The sequence below is a fragment of the Osmia lignaria genome, chromosome 4 (genome assembly GCF_051020975.1).
Source record: "Osmia lignaria lignaria isolate PbOS001 chromosome 4, iyOsmLign1, whole genome shotgun sequence".
Classification (NCBI taxonomy): domain Eukaryota; kingdom Metazoa; phylum Arthropoda; class Insecta; order Hymenoptera; family Megachilidae; genus Osmia; species Osmia lignaria.
The window spans coordinates 11,233,974-11,257,233 of record NC_135035.1 but is presented as its reverse complement, the minus strand read 5'-3'; the positions used below and the strand labels follow the sequence as shown (position 1 = coordinate 11,257,233).

At 44.2% G+C, this 23,260-nt stretch overlaps 3 protein-coding genes across 5 annotated transcripts in view; 2 read left to right on the top strand and 1 right to left on the bottom strand.

Moving 5' to 3' along the window:
- The first annotated feature begins 10 nt into the window (after positions 1–10).
- Positions 11–2,288, top strand: LOC117603363 (malate dehydrogenase, mitochondrial). 2 transcript variants are annotated; one of them, XM_076688048.1, is made up of 6 exons: positions 11–273; positions 344–639; positions 1,339–1,596; positions 1,666–1,798; positions 1,930–2,072; positions 2,136–2,288. In XM_076688048.1, exons 1-6 carry the CDS (start codon positions 102–104, stop codon positions 2,238–2,240), a joined length of 1,107 nt encoding a protein of 368 aa, XP_076544163.1. In that variant the 5' UTR covers positions 11–101; the 3' UTR covers positions 2,241–2,288. The 2 variants fall into 2 exon arrangements, with proteins under 2 accessions (XP_076544163.1, XP_034178311.1); XM_034322420.2 differs by having other exon boundaries at positions 12–273; positions 1,870–2,072; positions 2,136–2,283.
- Positions 2,289–12,478: 10,190 nt separating this feature from the next.
- On the bottom strand, positions 12,479–14,414 carry LOC117603364 (uncharacterized). 2 transcript variants are annotated; one of them, XM_034322422.2, is made up of 6 exons: positions 14,203–14,414; positions 13,950–14,120; positions 13,639–13,873; positions 13,417–13,573; positions 13,198–13,362; positions 12,479–13,055 (listed from the first exon to the last, which is right to left on the bottom strand). In XM_034322422.2, the coding sequence occupies exons 2-6, from the start codon at positions 14,068–14,070 to the stop codon at positions 12,900–12,902; spliced, it is 834 nt and encodes a 277-aa protein (XP_034178313.1). In that variant the 5' UTR covers positions 14,071–14,120; positions 14,203–14,414; the 3' UTR covers positions 12,479–12,899. The 2 variants fall into 2 exon arrangements, with proteins under 2 accessions (XP_034178313.1, XP_034178312.1); XM_034322421.2 differs by having other exon boundaries at positions 12,481–13,055; positions 13,950–14,136.
- Positions 14,415–14,557: 143 nt separating this feature from the next.
- LOC117603360 (uncharacterized) overlaps positions 14,558–23,260 on the top strand; it is an 83,910-nt gene continuing 75,207 nt past the window's right edge. Inside the window, exon 1 of the mRNA XM_034322417.2 lies at positions 14,558–14,603. Within this exon, the coding sequence (XP_034178308.2) occupies positions 14,573–14,603 (31 nt within the window). The 5' untranslated portion in view covers positions 14,558–14,572. The remainder of the gene's footprint in view (positions 14,604–23,260) is intronic.

Here is a 23,260-nt window from a genome sequence, read left to right as displayed (position 1 = left end):
GCACCACGGCTACTCGCTTCAATGCGCGTTAGGATTTATTGTAAAGAAACGAAATTTATTAGTAATTTAGTAATTTATTAGTAAGAAAAAATGGTGACAACATGTTTGCATCCACAATTCGTAGATCTAAATCTTTAATGTCACGTACTTTATGTGGAAGGTTTTTTCATTCCTTGGTTAGATACAATATTTCAGATATACATTTTACACAATTGAATCGTTTTTTTTCAAAATCTATGAAAGTGGCTGTACTTGGAGCTGCTAGTAAAACAGGTAATTAATTTAGCTTACAGTTTCATTCATTTCCATATTCTTGCATATTAATTTCGTTGCTTTGTCGTAGGAAATTGTCTTTCGTTATTTCTAAAACAATCACCTTTAATAGACGAATTGGTAATTTACGATAGCAAATCTACTCATGGTCTTTCAGTGGACTTGAGTAACATCGACACGAAATGTAAGGTTAACGCGTGTGATTCCTCCGAGGAAAGTCTTAGAGAAACGCTCGTAGGTACGAAGATAGTGATGATCGTCACGGATCAAACGACAGGGGATGAAATCAAATCGAATGAAACATTGATGCATAACGCTAATATCCTATCAAACTTGCTACCAAATGTTATTAAATTTTGTCCCCAGGTAAGCAAGTAGACTTTCTAATAGTCCAACTACTTTACTGAATATAGTTTTGGACTTCATTAATCAATAAAGTCAGAGGAAGATTAATTACACTACTAAAATTATAGCTTCTTTTGCTGAAATTAAAATAAGAATTCTTTGATACCGAGTTGACTTCGATTAACCGTAACTACCGTTACTCTACTGAGTACTAATTAAGTCATTTGCTTCAGCCTTCCTGGAACAAATCGTGGGTACTTTTTTATCTCATAGATTAGCGATTGAATCTTCGTACATTCTTTTCTCCTGTTTAATTCATTCTTAATGGTAAATTAAAATTATTTATCATAAACCTCTGAAAATATGTTGCGATTACGAACCGTGCTTCATACACGGTTGACCATCGTTTTCATTTTTTTCTTTTTTTTTTTACATGTAGTAGTTGACCTCGGCTTTTAACGCCCTCGCAGCTTCATTAATTACGAGCAGACTGTTTTCGACATTCTTCGTGACAATCTCGACAAGGACAAGAGTGTTTGTCTTCCGACGTCTTCCATTTCCTTTATAGCGATGACGCGTTTCTTTTTCTGTTTTGCCTATTTTTACATCCGACTCCTTTTATCTTATAAATTTTACGAAATGCTAGCATTACCGGTATAATATAGGATTACGTGATTGGTAGCTCCGTAATAAACGCTTTTCCCTTCTCTTTTTCTTTAGGCTATGGTCGCGGTCGCAATGAATCCAATAAACAGCTTAATACCTTTGACGATGGAAATGTATAAGAAAGCCGGGATTTACAATCCTCATCGCATTTTTGGTGTAATTAGTCTGAACTGTGTTAGAGCAAATACTTTTGCAGCGGAAGTAATAGGTATCGAACCGGAATGCGTAATGGTACCCGTGATCGGCGGAGCTTGTTCGCACACATGTGTACCACTTTTTTCTCAAGCACAGCCTTGTAACAAAATATCCGAGGTTAATAATTTCCTTGTACAGTATTTCTCCTGTAACCGTAAATAATTAACTCGTTCATTAACCAATCAGCAAGAAGCTAGGAAATTAACAGAGGGGGTACGGACGACCGATGGAAAGATATCGAGGATGAGCAAAGACAAAGAAAGAACTTGTTTCGCTCTAGCTTTCGGAGCAGCCAGATTTTGCATATCTCTTTGCAAAGGTATCATACCTTATTCGTAATACTTTCCTCGCAATTAGATACAAATTGATGGTTCGTTTCGATCCGTGTAGCATTACGACATCAAAGCGGTGTCGTGGAATGCGCTTACGTTCGATCTTGTCTGATACCAGAGTTAACATATTTCGCTGCCCCCTTGGAATTAGGGCCAGATGGAATTCAGAGGCATCTGGGCATTCCACCTTTGAACGATTACGAATGTAATCTTCTTAAAACAGCTATGCCATTCATCAAAAATGCTATTACGCTTGGAGAGGTAATAGATCATAATTTGAAATTTAATCGGGAGAATAAACTATCTTCCATGATCGTTTCGCAGGCTCTTGCTCTTGGCGACGAGAATAATTTTTCCGAGGCACGTCTACAAGGTAGCAGTTCGGGCAACGAAGTGACTTCACCCCCTGTATCACAATCTTCGGCATAATTTTATAACGTGTGAACGTACAGTTAAAATTTGTTGTATGCTCTTCTTGCACATATGTTAATTTTGAAAAAAAGGAAAGCACGTATGAACCCGCAAAGCAAAGAACCTAACCCGACCAGGTGGAGTTTCCACGAGGGAAAAAACGATTTTGATGACATCGTTATCGAATCGTTTCACACTGAATGTTCAGCTGCTACCTCTGGTTGGTAACGTTGGAAAAATCGGCAACAATAGCTCGTAAAGCAAGCGAGACCGTGAAGCATCGTGTCGAAGCGAAACGCTGTACTCGAGATCGAGCCACGATAAACCTGTAAAATAGTTAATGGCGATCGTAATAGTGGCAGCGATCCATTCTATAGAGCATTGCTTTACGAGCAAGTTGGACGTCTGCATGGGGATTGGACGCATTTATTTTCGCGTAAATCGACGAGTGATCGGGCAGAAACGTTCGACCAAGTTTTCGAACGTGCCGCGAAAACAAAGCGATAAAGATAGCCTGTTACGGTTGAAGATGTACCTACAAATTGTTCTTCGTTTACGCGGCTGTCGAGTAGGCTAAAGACATTTCAACTGAAATGCTTTTCGACATCGTTACCGAGGAAAAGGAAAAGTTTGTTGGATTGTTGGTACCTGCGTGTATTAAAGACATATATCAAAATTCTTGCCCCATTATAACGGTGATGATCCAGTTGGAAGAAATCCACCGGTTTAGTCGCGTGGTTCCTGAGTTTACTGGTTTATTAATCGCGTCTAGCAAGAGAGCAAGTTAACCAGAGTCGCCTAACCAGGGAAGCCTTTGAATCTGATAAGAACAAATACAATCTGGTCTAAAAGATTGTAGAAGCGGACGCGGTTTTCGAAGAGCTACCGCATCAACGAGTCTCAGGTTACCAGGTAGATACGTGCAACAAAAGTACTAGAAACTCGTCCTTTCCGCATTCCCGACACGCCATGGTGTTCCCAAGTGTGCGCCGCGACTGCAGACAAGATACGGACGACTGCAGCTGGCAACTCTTTGGCAGAAGGGATTATTGCAGAGTCCCGAAGAGGGAGGAAGGTGCGGGTGTTGCCTATCGCAAATCCTCTCTCTAAGCGAACCACTCTTAAACTCTCTACATTCCAGCGCGATTCAACCTTACAAGCCATAACCGAACCGGTATAATAATACGAGCTGTTGCAAACGTCACGTTCTTCCTCTCATAACCGTTTTCTCTTATGAGTTACTCACTCGCCACCGCTATTTAACTATTAAATTTCTACATGCTCGAGCACAAATTCGTCGGTCTTACGTCTCAATCGTCTCGCGATCCTTTTCCACTCTCAACGGTTTACGATTTTCCATTAGATTGTCGTCACGTTCCGAAGCATCAACTGACGCTTTTAACGAGACATCATCGATCGTAACTAATGCACGATTCGAATAGTTTTCATGCAACGATCCATCTTTTTACTGGTGAACACACCGGTTGGCCTTGATAGACTAAACGACGAGGATCGTTTCGATGCTAACGATCAATTTCAGCGTAATATCGAGGTGCATAATAAGCTAATGAGTAATAAACTGGCCAACAAAGTAGCAAAATCATCAGATAAAACTGGATAAATGATGTAGGATGGAGTAGCAGGGTGGTGCTACTTCGTCTTACGATAGACTCTGTAAAAATTCTTTATTCGCTTGGAATCCCTTTGGCGGAAATTCGAGAATCGGTGACTCCTTTGACTCGTCCTCCTCTGGAGGATCATCGACGGACTGAACACATTTACGTGGTTCTTGCCACTGCAACTCGTGTACTTAGGTTGGTAACGCCGGTAACTCGCGGAGCAGGATATTAATCGCATAGTTTCTCACGACATAATAGTGGCAGTACCCACCTGCCCGCCTCTCGCGTCCACGATCTTTGATCGTCCAACATCGGAAACGCGGTGTCTATCGATAATTGCTTTAATTACGCTACGACGTTAACGGCCTTTGAAAGGTGAAAAATACAATCGTTTGCTGGTGTTGCGCGACAACGAACAAACGTTAAGTGGTCCGTTTAACTGGCGGCAGTTTCGTGGAAGCTATTTCAGGTAAAAGGCTAAGATCGGTTAGGTTGTTCGTTAGCGCGAATCAAAGAGAATTATTTCTATATTCCAGCCGCGTGTCGTTGCTTCGTAATAAATATTTTCCAGCTGCCCCTTTTCCAATCCGACGCGTTCGTATAACTGTCAACATCGATGAAACGAACTGTTATAACATCTAGAAATACATAAGTTGGCTGGTATTCGAGTATTAGAACGGCTCACACGACCGCTTTTTCTTACCAGAGACTGGCGCCGTCTGGCTCTTTCTTGTTGAATTCTTCTAATCAAAGAGGTTATCGAGGATTGCGTAGCGTCGATCGTGAGTTCTTCTGCCCAAGGACGTAGACTGGAGGACATACGTTGCGATTAAAAAGAGAAATCGTTTCAAGTATACTGGACCTGGTCAACGAAGAGAAGGCTGCAGGAGGTGACTTGCAGTCGTTTCGACGCGTGAGAAAATCTAGAAATCGCGCGTCCAAGGGATGGACAGGATTTTCGTCTCGATGCCGGAGATACGAATTTATTAGCGGGATCGTAATTTTTCATCGACGCTAATTCGTCACCGTAGGCGTTTGCTGGTACGATCAACGCATTCTAAGGACCGGTTATGAGAACGCGTTAGAAAGATAAGGGGATGCAGGAGGACAAATGGGCAAGAGGTGAACGTCCTATCCAAGACTATTTGCTGATATACCGAGTATGAAAGCGTTAAGACGCTAATCGTATCAGCTGACAGCCATTGTAAATGTACCTATTTCACCCTCGCGTATCTCTTGCCTTTAAATCGGCTACGCTATAGTTTCTCGTATTCTCTCTTATCGTTATAGCGTATATTCTCCTATTCTTCTATGGTATGCTTGGAAGAAAATATCAAGGTTTCTATGTCAGTTTTTTCGCAAATTCGACAAAAGAAATATTTTCTCTTCTAGTAGGTAAGGTACCTCTATAGGTAGTAACAATGGCGGGTATCGGGTATACTTGAGATAGGTAAGGAAAAGAAGAAGGAGAAGAGCAGAAAAAGAAAGGGATGACGGGTGAACGGCCGCTGAATGGCACGACCTTCCTAGGAGGCCGGTCGACCGGGCCAGCGGACGAGCGGTTGCAAGACGCGATCCTGCATATGCACTCCCCCGCAACAAGCTTCCGCGTTCGAAGAAGTACTCGAGGCTAGATGGGCGCAGGAATATCGTGGGGAGAGAGAGCTTACGGTGTCTCGATGCACAAGATAGGGAATAGAGGAACGTACTTTTGCCCGACATCAGGAAAGTCTGTTCTTCGAAGGCTTGCTCCGGCACGCACAGATACACGGGACGCGATCCCGTATCTTCTGCTTTGTTCGCTCGTTCATGGCCGTTTCTCTTCTTGATAAAGCGAAATCGTGGAGGACTCGAGGAGGAATCGATAGATCGCGCAAGACGGTTATTGGCGTGGTCTCGGCTCGATATTAAGTCGATTCGTTACGGCGTTGCTCGCAGAGTTATCTGCGGTGCGGTTGCATAGAGAGAAGTAAGGAAGATAGGACGTCGTCAGCGCGTATACTCGTGTCCCTACAATCCGCATAATCTTATTTAAGTACGACGACTCTAATAATAGTTGGAGCAAACTTTTCTTTAGCTCGGTTGGGTATTAGCGGGACAAGGTATATCCTATTTTCTCTCGTTGTCAATGAAAAATACGCGGAGCCAGCAAACCGGCTGGCAATACGGGTGCTCGCGCGAGTTGAGCTTTCGCAGCGGTGCGCAACGGGGCATAGGAGTGCAGTGACTTGCACCGCGGCTGCACCTAACCTCGCAGATCGTCCACTAGTTTTCTCTCTTTTCCCCTTTCGCTATTTACCTCCCTCTCTTCTAGGCTGCATTCAGATCCACCTACATCATCGCCATTGGCGCCTGTGCGCGATCCTCCGCGGAGATCCTGCTCGGGCCAAGGCGAAAGCATTGTTGCCAGCAGCCCTTAAGGGCAAAGGCGTAGTTCATGCGTCGGCATTGCAACGAGGTCGACTTGTTTATGGTGCCTCGGTAACGAGATGTTTCTCTTGCCAGATTAATATCGATGCCCTTCGCGTTTTCATTACCGTGGAAATCACGTTTCCCAAGTTTATCGGATACCTTAATCGACCAGTTTCGATCGTCCTTTTCAATCGTAAACGACATCATCGTTCGTTTAATCGTCAGATAAGAACAAAAACCGAACGTTTCCCTCGAGACATTAGCATCGCATTCTTCGCCCTTAATTTGAAGAAACTGTGATCGCAAAAGCAATCTTTCCCCAGCAATCTGCGGCAGGTGTTGGCTCGTTTCTCAACCACTTTCGAGTCTCGTTCCCTCGAAGAATTTACAGCCGCTTTACGTCGCGGAATGTACGAGTTTCTATTTTTCTACAGTATTTCGCGCTATCTCGTCGAACCCTGTTCAAATTTGCCCGCAATTGTACGTATACGTTCTTGATGCTACCATAAAGTTGCATACCCTTCGCGAAACGCGATATTCTACTCTCTGGTGAGCCAGCGACAGAACAACCCGTTCGAAAGTGACGCGATAAACAGTATTATCAAGAGCATAGGGCACCGGTATGCGTATTCGGGATACGAATGGGAAAATTATACGCATTCTCAAGAGAAAATATCGTTTCCAACTTACCCCTCGTCTCTTATAATTTCACCTCGAATAGCTCGACACGAAATAATTATCTCCGTTGAACGTCACAGCTTGAATTTTATGCGCATTAACTAAGAGCGAGAGAAAATAAAGAAATAAACTGGAAAGCATTCTACCCTTGTAGCTCGCGTGTCTACGGTGTTAGTCGTTCCAAGACATCCTTGAACTTGACGATCCTCGGGAACAGGAGGACGTCGATATAACGATCGAACGTTGGATCGTAAAAAAGTCGAGGAACATCGAGCGAAAGGATTTCTAGTACGGCCTTGCGTTTGCTGAAACGCTTTTCATCGCTTACCAGTTTACCTGGCATACCGCGAGGCAATGTGCTACGCACTTTTAAGACAATGTACGTTATCTGACCGAGGCATCTCTGTTCGAATCCTTAGATAGGAGAGTGAAGCCGAAAGAGGGGAATCTCCTTCTATTCTCAGCTGAACCTAGACCTCGACGGCATCCTTGAACTTGACAATAACCGCGAGGGCTGAGGGGACACCAGTGTACAGCCTTCAAAGTTCAAAGCATTCGCAATTCGCATCTAGTTATACATATTCCTCTGTATCTTGATTTAGCTTCGAAGCGTTCATCCTGTTCGAACAACAACTCGTAAACGGTAAATGGTAAATGGTAAATAGTAAATAGGTAGCGCATATTTGAACAGTGTATCATTTAGTCCTTTTATCGATTTAAATCTATTGCTCGTCGATTTATCGTGCCTGCATAATCGTACGCATGAAATAAATTTTTCGCGGAACGAGAAAATCGAGCGTTAAGTTACAGGCTTGAATTCTTTATGGCCGAGAGAGTACGTGGTAAACAGGGTATGAAATATTGCGCTGTAGAACGCGTCTTGCATTTGTAATGCTAATACTGTAAACAAGTTGAATGGTAAAAATGAAATAATAAGCGTAGTATGATGCCAAGGATACGTTGTGTAACACTCGTTCTAGACATATTTTACGTTTCCTAATACGATATAAAAAAATAGCTACCCCTAATAGGTTGCTCTTGAGAAAATTCTCCTACCCCCCCCCCCCCAAGAAATCGTTAAATTGTTATAATGTAAGAACGACAGCCGGCAACTCGTTTGTCGACTCTGTATCCGCACCTACCTACGTAGGGAATAATGTTACTCAACGAGTATATTACTTTGCAACATTCAATCGACGTTCCCTGAATTGCGCGATGCTATTCGTTTTTCATAATATTAATTTCCTTACGTTCATATTTTCTCTATGGAAGAACAAAGTATACATGCTGTTTTTAATTGCACGTGATATAGTGACTACAGCACTTCAAAATTCGCAGAGATTTTGAATAATTCTCCTTGAACTCCGGGAGATGTAGAGATACGCGTGTTGTAATAATTTCACGTTGATCGCAAGGTTAAAACTCGGCCATTTTCTACCATTGTCCATTCCAAGAATAATTATAACTTACGATAATCACGGGTGTCCCTCCGTCAAGAAGTCGCGTAATTTAAGATCAACGCATGGAACCCTACCGGGAATACCAATTTTGCATAATCGTGTATTCCGCCCGGCCTGTTCGCTATATCGCGGCAGGGATTCACGCGTGCTTATCTTACAACGTCTAGGCAATATCTCTGTGTAATGTGTAAGATGCATGGTCAACAGTAATTGTGCAAGTTTCAATGTAAACGCGAACAATGTTTCAAGAATACCAATTCAGAAACACGCTACCTCCACTGTCGAAAAAAACGAAAGATTTTTCTCTCTGCTAAATTTGCATCTGACTCGAGCTTGTACTTTAGTTCTTCCTCCCTGCAATCATCTTTTTCAACGAGCTCACCGTGGGATTTTCGAAATCTTCAAAATACGATTTGCGTATATCATTTAACCGGGATAATTAGCAGTATTCGATGCGTTTCCTAGCGATCTACGAAAGTGCCTATACTTTCGTCTAAATCGAACGAAACTACCGAAGGAAACTTTCCTTTCCTTGCATAACGCGTAAGAGGCATAGATTTATCGGTAATTTTCTTCGATCACAAATTATCCCCTTACGATTCTCGGTCAGTGGAAGCTCCGATAATCAGGAAGTAGATTTTGCCGACGAATACAGGTATCGCGTGACCAGGGGATACATACTCGATTTCCTACGAACATTTCGCGAAACGTACACCAATGGTTGCGCAACGCGTTCCTCGGTAACATGGAAAGTGTTGCGTTTCGCGACGCACGCGTTTTCCACCGTTATCCATCTGTAGCCAATAGATCGACCATGCTAATGAGCTTTCTGTAACGGTACGCATGTAAGTACGTATTCCTCGACGCGAGTCTCGTATCACCTGGGACAATCGACTGTCAATCGAACGACTTCGATTAGGCAACTTCCCTTTTCACGCGCGTAAAACACGTTGCGTATTTTCAGCGGGCAGAAGTTTGTATTCCGAAAGAATTTCACGTCGTTTCGATAAGTTCAAATTGCATCACGTCGCATTACGACTACTGATATAGGTTGTTAATGAGTCGGAGTGCACGGTACTTTGCGGCTTACCGCACAGCTACCATCATCAACTTTTTGATAACTTCTGAGCTCCGCTATAATAACAGCAACGACGACGATCATCGTGCCAATAGTAATAATAATGGAAAATAAAATGCGAATGTTTATAAGGTAAAATAAAATGCGAACGTCTGATATTTCATGCAAGCTTTCCTTCCTCGATATGCCATCAAATTTCACCGACGTGGCACCGTTATTATTTCCGGCATATCGATCAAATAACACGAAGCTTTAATATGGAGCAAGCAAACGAATAATAATATTTCTGATCACGAAATCGATTATGCAACGTGCACGCGTTACGTAAGAGATCAGAAAACCCGTTAGTTCGGCGTCCAATTGTCACTTTTCTGATTGATATTTTCGCAGATCGGATTAGAACGGTTCGTGCACGTCGAGGACAACCTATACGGATCTCTGGGTGACCGCTTCTTGCATATAACGCGTCAGATGAAGACACGCGAGTGCGGTTACACGTCTAACTGAAACTTGAGATTCGCGCGTGTTTTCCTGGATTATAAATTATTCCTCTATCCACCATCTTTTAGAAAACGTATCGACTGCAGGAACTCGCGTTTCATCGTTGTTTTCTCTTTCCTCTCTCCGGGTTTCTGAACAAAAATCGAAGGAAAATCAAGGGATAATAAGATGTAGCTTCATCGTGAAAGCTTTGATCGTTCAGAAAAGTCTGAATGGTTCATGCTGAGCGAAACGTAACAGTACAGGGCAAACCGTTCCTTGACGACAATGGTCTCAGTCATTTACCATAATGTCACATTGTTCCCGAGTAGCATACCCGTGGTACACACCCACGATTCTGGTTCGCTGTACGCTCAAAGACGGATACAATGTATGGGCTTTGATGATTATTATAAGATCATTTTCCTTTCTACGCAAGGCATTACGTCGCACGAATTTCCGTGTAAAGAAGTATTGTTGGCATCCAATTGGCGACTGTCGTTCATGAAGGGATGTCACGATGTTTGCAACGTATGTACATTTGAAACGAGTTTCAACGAGAACCACAGAATTTTTTAACTGCTTTATCGTGTACTCGTTTCCACCTCTTGCCGTAAATCTTTAAAAGGAATACATCGGTCTTCGAAGCTCGCGTTTTAACGAGAGAAACGATCGTTAGCGTGTTTTTCAACAAGATTTTCTACTTACGATAAGAGCTTGCTACACTTTGAGAAGTCGAAAGAATTTTTCATGTCGACGAAAGGAAAGTATTCTCGATTTTACGGAACATCGCGAAATCCCAAGCAAACTATACGATCATGTACCTTCGTTGTTCTCCAGACGGATCGTTCATCTTGTTAACCGCCTCCACGCGCTACCGGTCGTATCGCAGCCATATCCACTCGCGGAATTGCAAAGCGTAAAGATCGCGAACAGCCAGGAAAGCGAACTCATCGTTAACTCTAACGGTTCCTTTGAATCTTCCTAGTCCCCTGTACGATCTTACGATCACGATCTTTGCTCCTTCGACTCGAGAACTCCTCCATCTCCTCTTTTACTGGAACGCCTGTATCTACCGAACCGATTTCTCCTAGCGGGGCATCACATTTTTCTTTCTCACTACGCGTTGCTGCAACGCGAGTACGAAATATTCGTAAAAAGTAAGAATCTTGCATTGTCAATCGAATTTAATGATATTTCAACGTTATCTGGTATCGAGTTTTCTCGTCTTTTTCAAAGGTTCTCTTCTCTCCGCCTATTTTCCCTTCACACGGCTCTCGAATGGTTTACATGGCTCGTAATCAGAGTCGTGACTACCGTAGGTTCGCACGATAGAGCCACACGAGGGACTTGGTTCGAGGCTGTTATGGATAGAGCGAGGCTTAACTCTCGATCACCTATCAACCAAGATCATAGGTTAGTTGGGGTCGATACTCGTTTAACGCTTTTACCTTCAGCCAGATACGTTGGCGGGTACCTAACCCATCGACCTGTCGAGAAAAACCTTTCCTCTCTCGTGACCACTTTTCATCGTGTTATTTTTCAAAGTGTTACCAAGCGAAAGGAAGCGTTCTAACGAGTTATTTCTCAGCCACTAACAAATAACTTTGATTTACAGTCGCATAACTGTCGCAGTAATTAATATCCTGCACGCTCTCAGCGTTTCGACACTAATTACGTAGTAATGTCCCACCTCGTCGATAGAACGGGACAAGAAAAGAGGTTACGTGGCATCGTTTCCCTTCCTTCTTTCTGGTATTGTTCGATAACTAGGTGATCATACTAGGCATCGTGATGTTTACCGGCACTCCTTCGAGCCGTAGATAGATCTGCCGCTGCATTTATTGTGGGAACGGAAGACTCGACTCGAGTCGACTCGGCTGGCGAAGAAAACGCTCGAGATACTTGGTACTAAAATTGTATATTAGCTAACGGTGCAATCGTTGTCAACGGAACTCGATGCAAAATGTGCATCGGCTCCTTTCACTCGTATCGAATGAATCAACTGCAACGATTCGTTGTTCGGCCAGGATTGGCCTTCGTTTTATTTGACAACTGATTACTGGCAAAAATGTCCGACAATGTAGGGAGAGGAATGAAATTAGAATTAATGGAGTATCGACCTTATCCGTGTATGACAAGTGCTGCTCACGTTCGATGAATCATGAACGATCTCGAGGAGCGGCAAGAGGCAAATGCACGCGGCTAGCATATACATTCGTCGTTGGTAGGTAAATTGTTAATAATTCTATCGCGTGCGACGAGTGATTTTTATTGTTTGTAGACTCGTTGCACTGGAAAGGTCGTGTACGCGTTCATCTTCCACGTTCATAGTCGTTTCACGAACAATCTTTTATTTGTATTCTTTGGTGCTTTCATGTGAAATGTTTTGCTCGTTGTATATGTGTTGCGATTAAAAGTTGTGCAACGAAGGTAGAAAGTGTACGATATCGGTTTTGCAACGTAATCGAACAATCGTAGATATTAATGCCCGATAGTATTGGGTTCGCCGTGAAAAGCGCTTGACGGTTTATCCGGCCAAGTAGGTTACGCTATTACTCGAAGGGAGAAGAAAAAAAAAATAGTCGATGGAGCGAACGGTGACTGCAGGTCGGGTGGTGCAATCTCGGTGAAGCAAAAATCCTGTAGCCTGTCTGCGTTCCCTTCCTCGGCACGAAGTTTAAATGTTAGCCACAATAGCGTGCCATGTCAGCTGAATCGTGTCGAAACAAACGGGCGAGAGGTTCGATCGACGGACCTTCTACCCGAGTTAAACCTGTTGTACAGCTTATGTTAATGTTCGGTGGAAAATTGTGCGCGAAATGCACTCTCTTCTTCAACTTGTTGAACTTGTCGAACTTTTTCAACCGCCTTATTCCCTCGCAATTAATGAACGCGATAAATGAATTACCCTATTTTTCTCTTTACTGTCGATACTAACGATCGTACATTATTCCTGCTGTTTCTCCGCCTCGGAGTTACGAGTCTTGTCGTAGGTCTGCAATGTTTCGTACAAGATGATGTAATTGTCGCGAAGCTGTACCAAACGATGCCACAAGTTGGCGTGAATCAGCTCGTTAGGCTTGGATTCTTCTTCGAGCAGCACCTGATGAAACAGCGTTTCGTTAACAAGCTTCGAAGCACGGTTGAAAGTCGTTGTTACACTCGGATCGGCTCGAAAGGGAAATTAACGCATTCCCCGCGGTAACCATACGCAACGGATAGAATTGGCTTTAAGAATCGCGTACTTTGTCGGCGGTGGTTCGTCGTGCACGATGCACTTGAAGGTACTTTAGATGGAAGAACAACTCGTATGCCCAACAGTCGATGGTTTCGGTGTTGCGAGTTGCATTCGTTAACTCGGTGGAAGTCGTCGGGGTCGCCAAAGCGACCGCTTGCAACCAGCGTTTCAGCTGAAATGTATTTTCTTTTTTAAACGGATCAAACGCACGATGTCGAAGACTTACGATCGTTGTGTCGGTGATGAGTTTCACCACAGCGGGTCGCATAATATCAATGAGCTTTCCAATGACCGTGGTGTCTTTCTTGAGCGCGAACATGCAAGTCGAGAGAGAGCTGTCCCAATCGGGCGAAGGTCCGCATTCGGCGTTTTTCAACTCTCGCCTTCGTTCAGAAACCAACGCGAGTGATCAATTTCTGTTTCTTACGAAAAACTCGATCGATCTTACCTTTGGAAGAACGTTGAAACAACGTTGTTGATTAGGTATTTGGAGGGAGCAATGACAATCTTCTTCGTACACGCCGTCAAGGTGCTGACTATAAACGCTAATAACTGTCCAAGAGGTCCGGGCCTTCGACGCCCATTGCAACTAGCTACCCCTCGCGATCGGTAATATTTTCTCTTGCAAATTCCATGTCGCGATCGACTGCGATCACACATCGACATAGAGTAGTAACTCGAAACTAGAGGAGCCAAAATGAAAAGGAAATGTCTCTATTTCACTCGTAGGCGTCCGTTTCAACGTCTATCGGCAATTACCACCAAAATCTGAGACGCTGTTCAAGTCACAATTTTTTGTAGTGGAAAGAGTAGATTGACACCTGGGTTTTCGACCAACCGCGTTCTCGTCGTACTTGTTGTTTTTAACAGATTCCGGCATATATTCGTTGATGAAAGCATTCAGTTCGATGATTTTGTTCGGAAACGTTTCTAAACAATTAAAGGCCTGCACGAGAATATAGCAGGTAACAGAGAGGTTAAGCGCGACGATAAAATTATGTATGTTTCGTACTTCTCGATGAAGATGCTCGAGACTCGAAGTCTCGCCACTTGTCTCGGAAGTCATCGCGGTATTTCACCAGCAATCTGGGCTAAGAAGCGTAATTGGATATCTCACGTAAATTTGGACTAACGTTCATCTTGGCATTCGCGTAGGGTGAAAACCAGCGAAAACACGATTCTCGAGTAGCGCGCACGATATGCTAAAAATTTTCGACAACGAACGATCGCGATCTCCATCGTAGCCATAAACGCGAATTTATCGTTGAAACGCACGGCACGAATTTATTAACTTCGTGTCGGAACGATTCCTGGACAAATTTAACGGAAGATCTTTTCGTCTTACAGGTGATGTCCTTTTTACCCCGACGACACGAGTGGAAATGGAGAAAATCCATGGATATGGAGTACAAGGTTAGTGATCTACTTCAATTTCTATCGAGCAGTTTGTTCGATACTAAAAGATGCTGGTTAATTGCGTATTTATGAGCATGGCTGTAGGAAAGGTTACTCGATAGATTGTGTAAAGGCGCGTTTTCTGCGAAACAAAGGCTCGAGGTAAATAGTGTAACGAATAATCCGGTGTGCGGAGTATAGGCTGCATTCAAAAGCAGAGACGGTTAATGAGAATGCAATGGGTGCCTTAACTCCGCTTAGGATCGCCGAGCTGGAAACGGATGTGCTTCCAGATTTTTCCTAATTAAGATGTGGCCGGTGCAACTCCATTACGTAAAGCAACCATCTTGATTTACCGTTCGACTCGACGGCGATCCGGCTACAACAAAACCTTTATGGTCACGAGAGAATTGGAAGGGTTCGAAAAGAAAGAGGAACGAAAGGCTGCTGATCTTCTGCCTTCTTCTTCTTCTTCTTCTTCTCCTCGTTCTCGTCGTCGTCTTACATCTTCTCTTCTTTCTGCTTCTTTACATTCGCGTTCGCGAGTTTCGCGGAGGTGCCGAGGTGAGATCTCCTCGAGGATCTACCTACGATGCACGGTCGCTATTACCGACACTGCCAAGGGCCGACTGGAATGCAATGCAAATTTTATACGAATCGGTCGTCTCGCCACTCGTCCAATGTCTGTTCGAGTCCAAACCTTCGATAGCCTGACCGGAGCAAACACAACTATGTACATACATAGTTGTGGAATAATTTAAAAACAACGTGTATTCGCGAATAATAAACTTTGCAATGGGAGATAGAAGCAAGTAGTCAAAAAGAATCGACCGCGTTGATTATATGGACTGATAAGGATGCCGGCGGCTGACAGTGCGACCAAAGACGGCCACGACCAGAACGGGACGGAAAGAGCAAAAGAAAAACAAAGAGAAAAAGAAGAAGAAGACGAAGAAGAAGAAGTCAGAAGGTATCACGGCCAAAGACATTTCTATGCGCGCCCACTGTCAACGAAGATAACTTACGACTTGGCGGAATGGTAATGGCCGTGGCAGACATTCCGTCCTGTTGCAGATTTAATAGACTCGTCCTGATAGCGGGCTACGGAACATGTCACCGCTCGTGGCCAATGATTTACCGATGGACAAGTCTTGTCAACGCCACGTTGATTTTAGACTTTTTCTAGAACGCGTTAAATCGAGCTATGCGAACGCCAGGTGCCAACCCGACTTTTAAAAAATTAACTTTTTTCCCCCGTATAATCCTGAATCCGTATAAATCAGATTCCTTTCACGATTTTCGTTACAATCGGAAAAGCCTAGAACTATAATCAGAGATTTCGACCTGTTAATGTCGCTCGTTCGAACAAGTTTCTGCTCTTTGACATAGAATAGGTTCGTTCACTCGTATTCTGTACATCGAAACCGTCCAACAGGAAGTGGATTTTTCTTCCGTACGATCGTTGGCCTATCTGACGATTTAAGAAGAAACTCTAGGCGTTTGAACAAGCGAAAGATGGAGAAAGTTGTCCTGTTCTAAGCGTTGCTTTTCATTCTGGGTGTTAATGGACCTAGCGTTTCACTTAGCGCCCTGTTTTAGGGATCGTGATATTCAATGAAAGCAGATATATACGTTCGTATCGTATTCTCGGCTTTCTCATTAACACCATCGGCTCTAAGAGTCCAAGCGTTTCGTGTCGAATAAACTTCTTGGAAGAACGCTCTCTTTTCTCGCGTAGCTAATCTCCGTACACGCGTAACGCTTGTTTACGCGTCGCGTTCTGCTACTGGTAAAACATAAATCGGAGCCTGGCGAACGAACGATTCGACGAATTCACTGCACAGAGGCTGGCGTATTTGCGCAAAGCCCCTAGCTCGGACGCTTACCAGGGCACGCGATCCTCTTCTTATCTGTGCGCATTCGCGCCAACTGCTACGCATCCACACCCCTTATTTCGCGTAATCGCGTGCAACTTAGTTGCATTTACATACACGTGTTAGAGGCCCCGCTTAATCACAGATACAGGGATCCTTTTTTACAATAATAAGGATGTACTTGGCGAAGCACACCGGTTACGATCCACTGTTCGAGAAAAAGAAGGAAAACTCAGTTCGAATCGTTTGTCCCGTCGCGTGTTTCTCAGCTATTCGTACAGAAATTGGAAGATTGCACGTGCATGTCAGAAACTTCTTCGTCTTTCTATTATACATTTTACACAGTCAAAATGATCGATCGGCTACGCATGCGTTGCAAAGACAGTGGACCGTTTCAAAGCAACGAGGTCGACTCGAAACAGTGTTACGAACCTCAATAAAGATAAACTTAGCACAACGAAGTGCTATATTTAAACTGGTGTGTCTTTGTCCGCGAGTTTGTCGCCCTCGGTTAATCGGATTGTTCCGAATGCTACTACACCGTGTAAATTACAGGACAAATGTACGTGTAGAGTATAGACGATGGATGGCGTACTGTTTCGTTTTCTCGATTCGAATCGCGTAAGCAAAGATGGAATGGGAATTGAAGAGAAGCGGAGGGAAATAAAAGGATTTATCGTTGTCGCGATCGCGTTAATTGAGTTGGCACTGCACGCTCGACGTTGACACTCGATGAATAACGTTGTCTTCCTCGGTCTCGACTATGCGTAGTAACAATTTACCGAGTTTCCGTGAAACTTGGCGATATCGTGTTTCATCGTCGAGTTCAGTGGATGTCGTAACGAGACGCGAGGTGCAGCTCGATCGAGGATCGGCGGTAGAGAACGACGGAAGTACGGACACGTTCGATCATTGACAGCGAACGAGAGCCTCGATGCAATTTCAATAGGAGCGGGAGTGGATGTAAGAGGAACGGGATGCATAGATTGCAGGACATTCTTGTAGAGCAACAGGTTTACCGTGAAAAGAAGTGTACAGAGTATAGAGGGAGGGCTTGATAGAGTTAGTTTATAGTCGGTCGATTATAGTGACCCGAGGCAACTGGTAGCGAGTGTTTGAGAACAGTGTTTGCCACGGCCATCTGTCAGCACATCTGTTCTTAACGAACGATTAGATATCATTTCTCGATACCTTTCTGTCGTGCAATTACCTTTTCGCTATACCTTACACGCTGTAACGTACGATTTATCGGCATGAGTCGATAATGGTGAATCTTTAAATAGGAGGGAAAATCGTTAAGGCTCTTTTCGTTTGTATCGTAATGCCGATAAGCAGAGCGGCATGACTTATTATAGGAGGAACGTTAATACGATGTAAAAGCCAGCGACGGATGAATAACTGGAGGCAGAGCGAGGCGAAGATTGGTAGGTCGTGAGCTTGCTGTAAAGTTGCAGCACACTGTCGGTGTAACGGCATGGCGAATCTGCTGGCACCTATCTGAAATGGCATCTGGATTTTTACAGACGTCCGTGTCCTACGAGCTACGATATCGCGTATTCACGCTACGTTAGAGGCTCTGCTTCCACGCAATGTCTTGCACGCTAATTACAACGTATCCGCGGTTGAGATTGAATGCGGGCGATATTTCATATAGGACAAGAGCGCTCTCGCTTGCGCAACAACGTCTAATAATGATTGCGAAAGCGATAATACGTAAGCGAGGTTCTCGCAAGGGGATCGAGGCCGAAGAAAGTACATCGCGGACAACGGGCTAAACTATCTGCAAGGGAGTGGTGCAAACTGATAACGATGGAGATGCTATTCGCGATTCCCTCCTAGATATTCTACATCGAATTGCTTCTAGATTCCTTCGTTCACCTAATCGAGGAATCATAAGACGCGAGCAACCGGCTTACGCAACAGAGCCAAACACATCGCGAGAGATAGCTATGAAATGGATATTACAGAGTTTTCTCACTGACGAGAATGCAGGCGCGATCGCAATTGCCGGTGCAAGGAGCCTTTCTAATTTTCACGTGGCGCAACGCGCGATTCTTCCTCCGGGTCTGGCTCAATTAGCATTTCTGGCTAATCACATTCTCGCGAATCTACTTTAATTGCGATCACTTTATAAACGCGACGACACAGCTGTCGAAACGAGCGTTTAGCGTACTTGGCACTTTGCTAGTCGTTTGCTTTTAGATCTCATGGTCGAACGAAAATTAAATTGTGGCTCGTTAGAAAAACAGTCGGAAGATTGTCCAAAATATTTGACGGTAAATTTCACAGCGTCGTCGTTCTCTTTAGCATTAATCTTGGCTCGTGCACCTCTTACTACACTCCTTGTTTGCTTGTCAGCTTTGTCTCGATGGCTCCGCGATTTGAAGCCGTCCCTATTATAACCGAAGCTGCAGTTTTCTCTGGTTTATCGCTAAGCAAGCATCTAAATGTCGTCACGTAAGAACCATAGGGTAGATGCCCTTCCACGACGGATGCGCGAACTCGTTTGGAATATTGTGCCTTGAACTCAGTGTACGAGCCTGATTAAGTCGACATAACGCAAAATAGCGTTATGAGTCTACTAGAAACGGTCAAGCGCGTTGATTTATTATTACGATCGTTTCGATAGTTTCGATGTCAAGGCTCGCCAACATCAGGAAGTCTCGTTTCCTTTCAGTAGATAATTTCAGGGGACCTTCGTTGTTATCGTAGAAGTGGATAGCTGCGAAAATTGAACGCGTAAGCTATCTCGCGTTCCGCATTCCTTCGCTATAATTTACTGGTCCGAATCGTTCGTAAGTTTTAGTTTGACGCGAGAAAGAGGAGAAGGTATTCATTTCGTGTCCAAAGCGATGCATCCGCAGAAAATGCTCGCCCAGAAGCAGGAACATCGTGTTCCTGCCATTAGGGTTATTGCGAACCGTGACAGAGGCATTTAGATTCAGCTGGAATGCAGCCCTGTAGCTACAATAACAGGTAGACGTAAGGTAGTAAACCGGTAGGAATCTCGCTCAAGGGGGTCGTCGGTGTCTCTCCCTTGTGTCGTTCCTTTTGCTCCCTTTCCACTTGGAATCTTCATGATTCGTGCGATTCACTTTCTACAACAATTATAGCAACGTGCTTCCAGCGCTCGATTGAAAAGATAAAACACCAGAAAGATACGTTTCGAATTTTCTTTATTAAAACATGTCGAATTTATGCCAGTGATTCTTTTTCTTTCGTACAATTTCAAAGTTAGAAACTTTGCATACGTTGAACGGAGTGGAAGCAAGGCGCGGGCCGCTAATTATGCAGATTGGCACCTAACGTAATGCTCGTTAATTAACCGCAATGCCCGTTTTATACGTCCAGGTGGGACGGAAGGACGGCCGGGCACGGCGCCATATTGCCACACCAGAACTGCCCACGCTTACAGCAATGTCGTGTGAAACAGTCAGTCGTTTACGATTTATTGCAAAACTACACGCGAGCAGTCTGTACGCGTTTTGGTTATTCGACTCGTTTTGTGCTTATCAAACGAAAGAGAAAAAAAAAAGAAAAAAATATTCTTCAATGATCGTACGTCACTCGATAACTTCTTTTTTCCTCAATCGCGAGACTATTTTGAGAGTCTGAGGACGCGTTTATTCAAGGATCTATGGCAGAGCCGTGAATTCATTGTCCTCGAAGGATCGAGAGGTCGAGCACGAAGGTCGAGACGCTGGATGCCGTGATGACCTCTTCGATCGTAGCTCGTCGTCTTCGGAGGACGAAGGTAGTTCGTGGGCGTTCCAAGAATTCGCCACGATGCTCGAAGCTCGTGGGTATATTCCTTTGACGCTCGTGGAATCGACCCTTAGCCATGCTAGATAAAACCCTAGGATTCAGTGACGTTTAACGTTCATGCACGTGCTTCTAAATGCGCTAGGGTCTACTTTGCGATAGGAGTTTGCGCTACCACGCTCATCATCCTTCCCTACCATCGGTAATTTATACCTCTATTGTTGGCCCGTCAAAACCTGACGTCTTCATCAAGCCAGGGATGCGTTCGATAATCGTGCCACCTACGCCCACCAACCATCCTGTCCCTCTGTGCTTTTTTACGTTGTCCAATACACGCGCGAACCTGTACTTTAACAACTTCTTCTTTGCAACTTGGATAAAAGGCTGTTCCGCGCTGAACCGTGACCGTTATGAATTGCGTATGTATCTTTTCGAGAAGTAACAATAAGAGTAAGACAACACGAGTTCGTTCGAGTTCTTTCGATAAATGGAAGAAAACAGAATTGTCTGTAGTGAGATGGTGGTACGGTTGTCGTAGAATTCATCTCGTACAGTGGCCTCTCTCGAAAGGTTATGTTTGATAATCCAAGCCGTCCGTTCCGTCGCATGATTTACGCGGTCATTTGTCATCATTACGCGCGAACCGTCTCCACTGCACACAGGGGCGAGTAACGTCGGTGCTCTTCACTTTTTCAACGGCCCACATGCATCGGATTGCGTTCGCCGAAACGTTATACATACCTCTACCGTTGTCATAGGAACTCTGACGAAAGGGGTAACGTTTAAATACGCTAGAAATATTTGCGTCATAGCAACTGTTAAATTTCTCGATAGGTTCATTGGTGGTTTACTAAATTCAATCGATCGTACGTGATCGAAGAGGCAAATGAACGATCGTCTCGGGTACAAGAGGGGTTTTGTAACGTTCCTTATAACACTTACAACGCGGCTTGCTTTTGTCTTTTGCCTTGCCTTCCAAGAAGGCCACTTCGTGCTATGCCGGACGTGGTTCAGGGCGTGCCGATCGCGACGAGGATGTCTTTGAGCGCGACTCTGTTTCTCCAAAGGATATCCGATTCGTGGGTTCCCGTTGCTCGATACATCCGGACAAACGAGTCGAAAAGTATTTGTAAAAATTTCTATCCTTTCCACGATAGCGTACGATTGGTCGCGATCGTTTGTCACCGCATAGTAATTCGGTGGCCTTTTATTTCAAACATCTTTATTCCTCGCACCGACATCGATAACCTCGTAAACGTTTTTATCGTGGCCACGATTGTTCGAGGAAGGGACAATGCTCGTTGAGGGAAAATACGAAGGCTTTTACCTTTCGACTACGAAGAGTCACGTGCCGAGATAAGTGCTCCTCAATTTGGAGACAATCGAATTCCTCCTCTGCATACAATTCTCGGCGTAACGGTGAGATACAACACGTGACATCACGTATTTCACCTGGCTAACCAAGACAGCTTGCTAAACAGGTGGCCGTTTATTTTCTTCCCCCATATTCTTCTGTTTATCTTTCATTGTCGTCATCGTGTTACGAGAGTGGAAAAAACAGAGGCTATATCCTAACTCTTTTCATCCTGTAACACGCTGCTCGTCAAGGAATTCGCGGAGTCCGCAGAAGTCGCGAGAAGGCAGAGAAGCGATAAGTTTAGCGAGTTTTCTTCAGGTAGGTTCTAACGTTACGTAGGTACGATACGTTCTTCCTATAAGTCAAGTTAGAGAAGGCAAGAAAAATCGCTGGGTGGTGTTCGCGAAAGGAAGAACCACCCTCGTGAAGAACGTCGATTCGCAGGTATAACGCGCGGCAAAACCTCGTGGAGGGTTTTAATTACTTTAGACAAATTCGAAACCGGAGACTCTCACGACGCTGGTGGCCCTCTCGTGTTACCTTAGCTCCAAGTTACCTAACTCGTGCTTGTTAGGTCCTCGCCACGACTCACCACGCGGTGGTATGTACTGTTCCGCTGCTGTCGGAACGTTGACTGGTTTATTCGGTGGTATCTTAACTCTTTGCCTGCTGGCGAAATTGAAAATCGAGGGATACGCTTCTCTACGGCCTGCGAACGCGTTACCCTGCAATACCGATAAATCGCACTCGCCCGACTCGCACATTGATCGTTGCATCGTTGAAAAATTTGTCGATAGTGTTTCTGTTTACGATTCTGTTAAGCGATTGCTTGCATATTACAACATTTGCGTTAAGATAGAGTTGCATTACTCATTCGATCGTTGCATCACGCATTTGTGAGACGCGATGTCTCGAGCAAAGTTGCAACAACTACTAGCTAACATGTGTGTACTTTGCATGATGTAACGTGTCGGGATTTAGGGATGTAACGTAAGAGTTCATCCTGCGCAAGACCAGGCTGACGTTACCTGTTAGAATATCGCGTACGATTATTCTCGCGTTACGTCCCTTCCGACTTTTTTCGGTACAGGTAAACGACATTTCTGCTCCAAAAATACTCAGCTTCCTGAACGATTAGTTATGCACAAAAGATACATAGATCCAAGTCTCGCGTCGTTTTTGGAAAAATCTTGAATAACCCAAAGAAGTTGACGTAATGCAACTTCAAAGTTGTCCATGCCTTTGTTTACACATTCCCTTCGGGCAAAGTCACTCGTTCACTTTCAAATATGCAAATCACTGCGCGCGTTATGCGTCAGTGCTCAGAGGAATTTCGAGCGGAAAACCTCCGAATGAAATATGTTAGCTTACCGTAACGATATAATTAGCAAGAGATACTTTGTGAGTACAGTTATTTTTCTTGTTTTGTAATCATCAGAAATCGGTTTCTATTCAAAATCATACTAGTAGCGAGAAATGTTGGCGTACTGATGCTAATGGTTTGGAAGTAACGCTCATGGGTCCTGGTGGTCGTAAAGTAGCCAGCAACAGGGCCCCGTTTTGTTCTATCACTTCTATTTGTAGGTGTTGCCCAAGCGTTGTATACACCCGACGTGTATTATGGTGCAACTCGGCACTGTCGAGCCGAGTTAATGCTCCGTCGTTACTTATTGGCTGCTCGT

Excerpts from the sequence above, each read along its gene's own strand:
- LOC117603363 (XM_034322420.2), top strand. The coding sequence starts at position 102 with ATGTTTGCATCCACAATTCGTAGATCTAAATCTTTAATGTCACGTACT. Across the intron at positions 640-1,338 it reads TTATTAAATTTTGTCCCCAG|GCTATGGTCGCGGTCGCAAT; the intron begins GTAAGCAAGTAG and ends CTTTTTCTTTAG. Across the intron at positions 1,597-1,665 it reads CTTGTAACAAAATATCCGAG|CAAGAAGCTAGGAAATTAAC; the intron begins GTTAATAATTTC and ends TTAACCAATCAG.
- LOC117603364 (XM_034322421.2), bottom strand. The coding sequence starts at position 14,256 with ATGACTTCCGAGACAAGTGGCGAGACTTCGAGTCTCGAGCATCTTCAT. Across the intron at positions 13,874-13,949 it reads CAGCGTCTCAGATTTTGGTG|TTTCGAGTTACTACTCTATG; the intron begins GTAATTGCCGAT and ends TGGCTCCTCTAG. Across the intron at positions 13,574-13,638 it reads GTTTCAACGTTCTTCCAAAG|GCGAGAGTTGAAAAACGCCG; the intron begins GTAAGATCGATC and ends TTCTGAACGAAG.